This window comes from Nilaparvata lugens, chromosome 6 (genome assembly GCF_014356525.2).
Source record: "Nilaparvata lugens isolate BPH chromosome 6, ASM1435652v1, whole genome shotgun sequence".
In the NCBI taxonomy this organism is placed as follows: domain Eukaryota; kingdom Metazoa; phylum Arthropoda; class Insecta; order Hemiptera; family Delphacidae; genus Nilaparvata; species Nilaparvata lugens.
Window position 1 is genome coordinate 52161156 of NC_052509.1, and position 10369 is coordinate 52171524.

The following is a 10369-nucleotide window of genomic DNA, read 5'->3' on the forward strand; positions in this document are numbered from 1 at the left end:
TTATCATCAAGCTATCAAAATGGAAAAGTTTTCTCAGAAAAATATTTTTTTCCGATCATTACTTTTTGAGATATGAGCGCCTAAAGATTAAATGTTTGGAACAGTAAATTCTTCAAATACGGTAAGAGATAAATCCATGGGATTTGGAAGGCAAATTCTTCATGGTATTGTAGATTGAATAAAACAAAAATTTTCTGAGAATATCAATTTTTGAGAAAGTTATTCAATTTACTAAAAATGACCAAAAGTAACTTATTATGTACCTAAAATAACGAATTGCTTTATTTTTAATTCAATGTCCCAACCTGGGCAAGGGATGACCCATCGTGGGCCGATCTTAAGCCCAGGAGGGACACTCCCAAAAAATTGTTTTTGCAATAAAAAATCAATTGACAATCAATGCAGTTGCCATGAAAGTGTTAGATTAAGCAAATACAATCAATATAAAATTAAAACGATTTTTTTTTATTTTTGTCCAACTTATAGCTGTTTGAATTACAGTGTCCCAACGAGGGCTAGTTTACCCTACTATGAAATATAGTATCTGTCTGTCTTATGATCCTCTACAAATCACCTTAAACTGAACTTGGTAACTGAACTGAAAATTGTAATAGAATAAATTTTAATTGAACTGAAATTGTAATAGAATGTGCACTATGTGAACTGCTCTGCTCGAAACCGCTCGGTTGACTGAAGACATGTGTACGCTCTCATGCCTGCTCTAGTATATCGAACCGCCCGGAAACCGAGCGGTTGGACTGGAGACTACAACCGCCGCGATTCGCCGGCGACTACTAAAACCGAGCGTTGCATGTGTACGGCACCATGTGTTTCCCTATACCTGGCAACCGTTCGGTTGGTCAACCGCGCGACAACCGAGCGTAAATCGCTGTCATGTGAACAGGCTAATAGACATTTTTTTTAATTGGTTAGGGTATTCTGATTGAAATTGAGCGAATATTATTTGTAGGCCCTTAGTGGTTTGAGTTTATATCAATGTTAATGTACCACATTAACTCTGGTAAACAGCTCTGATAAGAGTGTATATATAGCTCTGCAATATATGGGACAGTTAATGTCAATCTACCAACAGTTAGGTCCACGCTATAATGGCAATATTTTATGGACATCAGAGTTGCTATCCTTGTCTATCGTTCGTCAAAACAGATAGTTCTGTCCTTTTCTAGCACTGCAACGTTGCCAAATCGTTCTTCACAATGTATAAATATAATTAATTGACAAAATATTTTATCTCAATCATAAAATGTATAATATATATTTTCTGGGCGAATAAAATATAATTGATTATTATAAACAAGAACGAACAGTTAATAATCACATCACATCATATATACCTCTACAGAAGGTAGTGACAAAGCAGGAAATCGGCAAAGATGTTCTCGTATCTTTCTCCACTGTCATTATAACGTAGACCTCAGTATAGTTTCGAGCACTTATGCCATTTCAAGTGTCAAAATGAATTATGATTAATATAAAATAATTCATTTTTACACTTGAAAATGGCACATAAGTTCTCGAAACTAGTTGTGTTTATATAGAAAATATGAAAAGGATATCAGTAATTTTCTTTAATAATTAAACATTCGAGTAGCCCTATTAAAATACTTTATTGAATATTCCATTATATGCATTATTTGTGACTGTTAAAACCATCAATATTGATTATTTATTTGTTGATATAATTATAAATCATATGAATATGATCGGGATAGAACAACAGGTATAGCCTAAAACTATTCTGTTCCCAAATTTTGATAAATAATAAAATGTCCGAAAAAATAGGTTTATTGTAAATTATGATTGTTATATAATGTGATCCAGACTAGCTTTTTTCAAAACTAGATTCCAATGCAGTTTTCATATCTTATCGGTTCATAAAAAATGAATAAATTATTACACTAATCTTGAAGTAAAAACTTTTTTGGAATAATTTCTCTATTTGTAAATATTTTAACACCAGCAATAAAATGCTCACTTCTTTCGATGTCTCAAATAACTGGGAATTGTTCCAGACATTTATTCGGATGCAACCGTTATTCAGAATGTTCGCGTAACTTATATTCGCCAACAATCTTGATAAAAAGGCTTGAAATTATTATTATTAGTTTATTATTAGTTTATTATGTGAAGACAGATGGTTTTCTTTGAGCGACCAAATGGAAGTCATGAAAGTGTGGGAAAGAAAGTTATTGTTGATAAGGATAGTTGAAATCATAAAATACTCATCTAGTGTTCTTTTTTCATTTCAGTTCTTCAATGATTTGCCTCCAACATTTTGTTACAAGGTTAATGATAGAGTATCCACAGAAGACCAGGTTACTGAAGTTCTAGAATATTATAACATCGCCGTCAAAGAGACGGATATTTTCAGCCGGTGTATGGTACGTAAGCTCGGTATTTAAATAATATTCTCATTTTGGAGTTCTATTATATTTTTATAAATAATTTATTTAAAATACACACAATCAAAATAAATTAAGTTATTGTATCAACTCAAAGTTCTACAATTGAAGAATTGCTGTATTTCGGTGTTTTTAATATGTAGAGGTATGATGAATTTTCGGCAAGACAGCGGTCTTAACCACTACCTCCGTAAACAAAGCCATAGTGCATTCTGGTGACGTCAGCACAGGTAGGGCTCCTACACCAATAAAAACACTAGCTGATATAGATCAGCTGAAATCAACGAATTTTTATTGGTGTAGGAGCCCTACCTGTGCTGACGTCACACGAATGCCCTACGGCTTTTTTTACGGAGGTAGTGTATTAACAGGATTTAAATTTATGTAACCAGTAATGTATATCGATATTACCCTAAAAGATCGCTCTGACTTCTCTCTGTGTGCACTCTCCCTTAGTATCCATACTATTTTTATTTATTCAATATTTTCTAGTTTCAAGTTGTAACTGGGTTTCTCCTATTAAAGCTTCCTTTACTTTCAACTTGAAAGCGCTTTCACATAAAGATCTTATAGTGGCAGGCAAATAATTATAAAGTTTCACAGCCATATAGGGATTCAGTTTTTGAGATGTACTGTGCTGATACCTATGAACTCTTTCCATTTCTTGTTGCGTAATTATGGTGGTGTCTATTCTCTTATTACATAGTTAATATGATGATTCCATGTCAGGTGCCTGTCAATCCAGATACCAAGAAACTTGATTGCCACAGGGCAGCTACCGGAATCATCATTTTTTCTAAACGTGAAATAGATATCACTAATTTTGTCCTCATTCAATGAAAGGTAATTCGCCGAGCACCAATCTTTTAAATCAGTTGTGTAATTGGATAGAGCATTTTTTACTTCAGAATTTGTCTCTCCTTTAACCTCTAAGCCAAAATCATCAGCAAACAAAAAGCCAGAATTAGATTCACTTACAATAGAGTCAGAAAGATCATTAATGTATATATTGAAGAGTATAGGTCCCAATGAAGACACTTGAGAAACTCCATAACTTATGTGTCGACCTTTAGAAAGACTACCATTTGTATACACAAATTGCGTTCTATTGCTCAAGTATGATAAGATAGTTTTAACTGAGGTTGTATCTAAACCATAATGTTTAAGTTTATTGAACAGAAGTTTGTGCTCTACAGTATCGAATTCCTTTGTCATATCGTATGATCTGAATCCAACACTCGACCCCTGATTCAAATCAGATATAATGTTGATATTCTTTGGCAACTGTCTTCATCTGCGTACAAGCGAGTTTGTCACTTCTTGAATATCAAAAGGTGCTTATTCGTTTGTGCGTAAACTTCCGCAGTCGACGACGACAAGCATTGTTGATATTCATATTTTCCAAATTTCAGGTGTGCTAAATCAGCTGATCAAATAACTTTTCATTATTTTGTGTTTATTATTCAAGAATCAAACATTTCTAATAATATCAACATATTGCCATTTAAAAGTATAAACTCAACCTTCCCCATTAAAACATAATTGAACATAATGTTTTAGGTTATTCAGACAAATTGAAACCACCCAATCTGAGATCCTCATCCTGTCGTGGTCGACGACGGCATTTACGCACAAACGAAACCCCAGCTTAACTATGACATCATTTCAAACATAGTGACGATCTACTGTCCAATTGTTTCTGTGTCATTATTTCAAACATAGTAAAGATCTAATGTATTGAATCTTGCCGGCAAGTAATCAGCTGATCGATACTCGGTCGTAATCAGCTGACGTGACAGTTGACGTGACTCGTACTCTACCGGGTGGGTATCTGTATGTTAGTTTTTGATGGTGTACTATTATTTGAAACATTGTGATGATCTAAAAACAGTGATAATCTTGAACATAGTGATTCATAGTCGATTGTTGGTGGTAGGTGTGTAACTGCAACGAGTTCGCCCGTGTCGAGTCGCATACCATGAAAGAGATGATAGTGGAGGCGACGAGACAGGCAACTGCGCAGCCGCACTACGAAGCAGTGACGTCACCAGAGCCGCCACGCTTCCATGTGGACGACCTGTGTAGTAGCTACGATGTGGACTATGAGGAGGAAGAGGAGGAGGATGACTTCCAGCCGGGTCCTCCTGTGCATAAGATGCACCACTACCAGCCAAAACCAGGAGAGATCGTTCAACTGGGTTCGTGCAAAACTACCAAGGGTGCCGACATACAGGTGGGCTAAATATACGTCAAAACATCTAAAAATCACAATGTTATCGAAACTTTGAATTTAAAAACACTTTGGAAACACTTAGGGTGGGTTTCTTAATATTCACGTTAACGTTTCGTTTAGCATGCAATTTATATTGTATTTCTGATTTTTTAATATATTATTTGGGTACATAAGAGAAGTCCAGAATCAATTTCTTCATGCAAAATTTCCTTGTGCTAGATACAGGGTGGCCCAAAAACCTCGTAATTTCGGCTCATTTTCCAGTTTTCAGCTATTTCTGCCAAATCTCGTAATCGGACAGAAAAAGTTTCTCTCACCTTTTTTCTAGAATATGAAATTCTGAATCAAATAAGATCATTCGGAACACTCTATCTCCAATGAGTACTGAGTTATGATTTTTCAAAAATGAGTGAAATTTGAAGAGAAAATCAATTTTCGATGAATTTTAGATTTTGATCAACAATATCTTCCAATTGTTACCATTTCGATGTATAATTTAAAATCCCTCTGGGCGTATTTTTGTGCTCTACAATCTGAGATCTGGTAGAGCGCTCTATCTCATATAGATTTCCAGGTACACCTGACAACATTGCTCCTTGTATTGTGAAAAACACCTAATTTTCAGCTTCAACCATCATCACCAACTACATAGTCTTCACATTGATATTTCGCACCATGACATAAGTTCATAAGATTATGTTCTACGAGAATCACCCATTAGATGCACTTCATTTCAGTATATCCTAGTGGAGAGGCGCGCTTAAGGACACCCGTAGGATCAAAATTTCAAACACTTATAACTTCTGACACAATGCTCAGATTTCATCGTACTACACTTCATTCTTCTCGGCTCGTCAAGGCGGTCCAAAATCATGCATCATAAGTCAAATTCGGTCGAAAAGTGGAAAATTTATTGTTGAGTGTACTTAAGCCCATATTCCAATACACAAAAAATGGCCAAATCTAGGAATGGCTTCTTGAGTGCAGCCGAGGAACTTTGCGCACGTATTTCACATTAAATTTTTCCTACAGATCTTGAATTTTCCTACAGAGCATTGAATATTAAAAGTGGGTAATTATGGGTAAAATGATGGCTGAAATCCATCAAATATTTGTGTGTGTGATGCTGTTATTAATAACAACCTTAATTCATTTAAAAATTAATAATCCAATAAATTGAAGTTGAAAATTCTCAGCCAAAGTTATCATTTTTATTCATTCAAGAATCAGAAAAAATACAGATAGAACAAAAAATTCACATTCAAAATACACGCCAACAGCTCATTGGGATGGCTGCAAGATGGCTGAACCGACAAGTGCGCGACTTAGCGGGGAAGAATCGTACCTAAGTTTGTTTCATCCAGCTAAAAACTACAGAAACAGGATTCAGAAATTTAGACTTTTGCTCAAATTACCGAGAAAAATGCTCAAAGTAAACTGAAAAATATTTATAAAAACAACATAGACAACAGAGAATATTTATTGTAGTATTCTTATGTTTTTTTATTTATATGGATATCGAACTGTAATCATTTAACCTCTAAATTCGATTTTTATAATGTATATTAAATATACATTTTTGCTACTTTTCTCATTGCTTGCAGTTGAAATAATAATTATCAATAGAAAAGAACTATTATTTATTATTAAATGATGAGAATTCGTAAACGATGATTATTTAATTATGATTTAGATGAACATTATTCTTGTTTTGGATTTCTAGATTGGGATTTTATCATAAATGTAGGGTAGCCATTGAAATGATTATCTAAATCTAACCACAGTCATTGTTACCAACTTAATTTTTGTTTTCGTGCATTAATCCTCCATATAACCCACCAACTATTTTGTGTTGCCATGTTGCAAATCTGGAGTGCAGAAAAAAAATTTTCCCGCACTAGAGCGGAAAAGTGATTCTTTGCGTTCTGTAATCAGTGCAGGAATGGCCACTTTTCAAGGTAACCGTAGGAAAAGTAATTTTTCCACTTCAAAAGTGTTTTTTAATTCAAAGTTTACATTAATAGTGGAAAAGCAAAAGAGATCGAAGACACACTAATGATATCGAAGCAAAACTTTATCTTCTTCTTTCTTCCTTCTCGTTCCTCTACTCTTCCCGTACCTCTTTCCTTCTAAGTGTTCAATATTCGCAGTAGCAGAAGTCTTTGGGACGTTTTTCAGCATTCAATTGGATTTTCCTCTAATTATTATTCATTAGAATTTGAGAAAATGCTATTTATCATTTATTGCCACCTTATAAAAAATTCGTCAATGCTTCCCATTCAACCAATGTTAACAGTCTGAAGTGAATCTAATTATAGTAGCCAACAGTGTGTTAAAAATAGTGTTATTAATTTGAATCTTTCCAGTGAAGCAAATCTTGAGGGCGTCAAAATTATTTTTGTCATACTTACTCAATTGCAGCTGTGTTCCATGCATTAAATCAAGCCTGTAAACAGCTGTTTGCAGAAAAAGAAAACATGTGATTTTCATTACAGCATACTATACTGTAAAGAGGTTCTCTTTACAGACGAGTATGTTAGGACTCTACTGAGTCCCAATAACATATGAGTAATTAATATAGGCTACTAACTCAAATAATTGAAGAACTCATTTAAGGAGTTTCATAAATTATAAGAACTCATCTGAAATCTTATAATATATACAGGCTAGGTCATGTTTATAGAATGCAGTAGCTCGAGCAGCAGCAGGTAATGGTTTCTGTTTCTCAGCAATATTATTCTTCTCAGATAAGTATGACAAAAAATATTGTATGTAACTTGCACGGTAACGTATTTACCGCATTCGTATTATAATTCTGCCCTCAACTACGTTTCGGGCAGAAACAATCATACTTATGCGGTAAATTATCGTTACCGGACTTGTTACGTAAAGTACTATTACAACATCTTTTGAAATGTATTAGGAAATTCACTAGTCCGGGCGCAAATGTCATGAATAAGGCACTCCGTGGTCATTTTTGAGTAACAGCCGTGGAAGGTGTCTCAATTTCTCCGTTAGGTCTAGCATAATTAGGATCGTGATGATGATAAGTCGAAATCACAGGCAAACACCTCGGAAACAAGATGGCCGCCAAAATTTTCAGGGTTTTGCTATATCGATTGTATTTCGATAACCGTTCAAAAGATATTCAACCGTTTTTTTAGACGAAAATATTTTTGAAATCTTCCTCTACAATTTTTGTTCCATAAAATTTTCCTCTAAAACGCTTATTGTTTTATTTATAACCTTCAAAATCCCAAAAAAAAACTTTTTCCAAATTTGTTCAAATTTCATTCCATTATAACTTTTTCTGTGCAAGAGATAGAGAGGAATTTTGTATCTATGAAATTTAGAGCGTTTTTTCAACTTTGAAACTATATATCTTCATGCCCTGTACGTCAAAAAATGAGTTCTCCAGCGCCCTCCAAAGAAAACCCTGCATGCTTTCTGGTGCGTTTTTCCATATGCATGAGGTAAGAAGCTAGAACAATAAAATCGATTTTTTCATGACTACTTCAAGATAGAGACTTGCAAATGGTCTCAATCTCTTCTAGTCCAGGCAATAAATGCTCAAAAAAGGGTATAGAGGGAAAAGTTGGGAAGACAATTTTTGACCCCGCAGTTCTGTTCAGGGTAGTGAGGAGATAAACATATCAAAAGTCCCCACCCCTACCCCCTGTGCTAAGGGGGTGGGGGTTGTTTAAAGGTGCCATTTTTTGGTTTCTCGCATAAACTCAAAAACTATGTATCTTGAGGACTTGACTGTCATATAACAAATTGAAGCTTACATAATTTCCTACAATATTCATCCTACAACTTTTTCTATATCTCCTCTAGTTTTCGAGATATCCGCTCTTGAAGGTGTGACATTTATGAAAAAAACACGTTTTCCAACAATTTCAGCATGGATTTTTCCCATCGATTTTTGAAAAGTTATAAGAGCAAAAATAGAAAAAAAATTGTTGGAAAACGTGTTTTTTCATAAATGTCACACCTTCAAGAGCGGATATCTCAAAAACTAGAGGAAAATTTTATAGAACAAAAATTGTAGAGGAAGATTTTAAAAATATTTTCGTCTAAAAAAACCGTTGAATATCTTGAACGGTTATCGAAATACAAGCGATATAGCAAAACCCTGAAAATTTTGGCGGCCATCTTGTTTTTGAGGTGTTTGTCTGTGATTTCGACTTATCATCATCACGATCCTTATTATGCTAGACCTAACGAAGAAATTGAGACATCTTCCACGGCTGTTACTCAAAAATGACCACGGAGTGCCTTATTCATGACATTTGCGCCCGGACTATATAGGACATATCCATTCGTCAATCAAGCGTGTGTAATAATGACAACTTCTTGGCATGTGTTTTGAAAGTGAATCTTGACAACGCTAAAATATTGGATTTACTGTATTGTAAATACTTTTGAATAATTTATTCATGAGTCTGAATCTGTTATATAGGGTGTATAGTATAGGATGACACAGAATAACGGGAACTTTTAAAAAATCCATAAAACATTAGTGGGAAGTGCAAATATGATTTTATTCATACTAATGTAAAGTTCATGACTTGCCATTTGAGAATTATTAATAAAGTCTATCACTTTTTGACAATTACTTCTTTAAGATTGCTTCTTCCTGAACGAATACACTCTTTAAATTTGTGTGACGATTCCTCATTGATCGCTGCAACATCGCATCTGGGATATTGCGAATTTCATTTTGAATTCTGTTTTAATTTTTAATTAATTCAAAAATATTTATGAAATTGTGAGCGAAATCCACTCTGCACAGCATTCAATGGCAACTGTGCGAGTGAGTATTGTTTAGTAACCATGTAATCTGCGTGTAATCTCACGATTAGGTTGCGTTTTCTGGTCCCATGATCTGTCCACCTGCGAGTTTCTGTTTGTGGAGCTATCTCAAATCAAACGTTTTCACAACTTGACCAATAACTCTGTGAATCATAACAGACAAATCAAAATGAAATTAACAATATCCAAGCAGCAATCATTCAGGAATCTTAACACAGATTTCAAGAGAATACACTCTTGTTATTAATAATTCTCAAATGGCAAGTCTTGAACTTTACATTAGTTTAAATAAAATCATTTTCACTCTTCCCACTAATGTTTTATAGCGTTTTTAAAAGTTCCCGTTATTCTGTGTCACTCTATATCTGTTGTGCGCCCAAATATTTGTTATGTTTTAATATCACCTGAAATATTATGCACGATTGTTCGATTTGATGTTGTCGGTTTGGTTGCAGTTGGCCGAAATCCCAGTCGGAGTGTTGGACAAAGTGTCGCTTTTCAACATCTGTGAGAATTGCGGCAAGTGCTACTGGGATGGTAGTCACTTGAGCCGAGTGTTGCAGAGTAGCAATCACAGATTCATCGCCAACATCGTTTGAACATTTCAACTCTTCATATATATTTTTATTTAAGGAATAAATTTATGTACGCTTAAGATGGCTGTTTTATGAGATAAGAATAATTGATAGGTATTTTGGTATTGTGTAGTAGTTATTCTGATTTATCAAGTATTTCAACTTGATATAATATAGGGACCAAAGGAAATACTAACGAACGATTTTTCAAAGTAACTTGTTATTAAAATGGGCAATTATAATCAATTTTATTTATTTTTAAGTTGATTATTTGAAGCAGAAATTCGTAATTTTTTTATATTAATTTCAATTTTAAATTTTTA

At 34.2% G+C, this 10369-nt stretch overlaps 1 protein-coding gene across 4 annotated transcripts in view; it reads left to right on the forward strand.

Moving 5' to 3' along the window:
* LOC111064338 (exonuclease mut-7 homolog) overlaps positions 1-10126 on the forward strand; it is a 34992-nt gene extending 24866 nt beyond the window's left edge. For all 4 annotated transcript variants that reach the window (XM_039431201.1, XM_039431202.1, XM_039431204.1 and 1 more), the window contains exons 13-15: positions 2271-2402; positions 4360-4656; positions 9927-10126. In XM_039431201.1, coding sequence (XP_039287135.1) covers positions 2271-2402; positions 4360-4656; positions 9927-10070 — 573 coding nt within the window. In that variant the 3' untranslated portion in view covers positions 10071-10126. The remainder of the gene's footprint in view (positions 1-2270; positions 2403-4359; positions 4657-9926) is intronic.
* Positions 10127-10369: the final 243 nt, after the last annotated feature.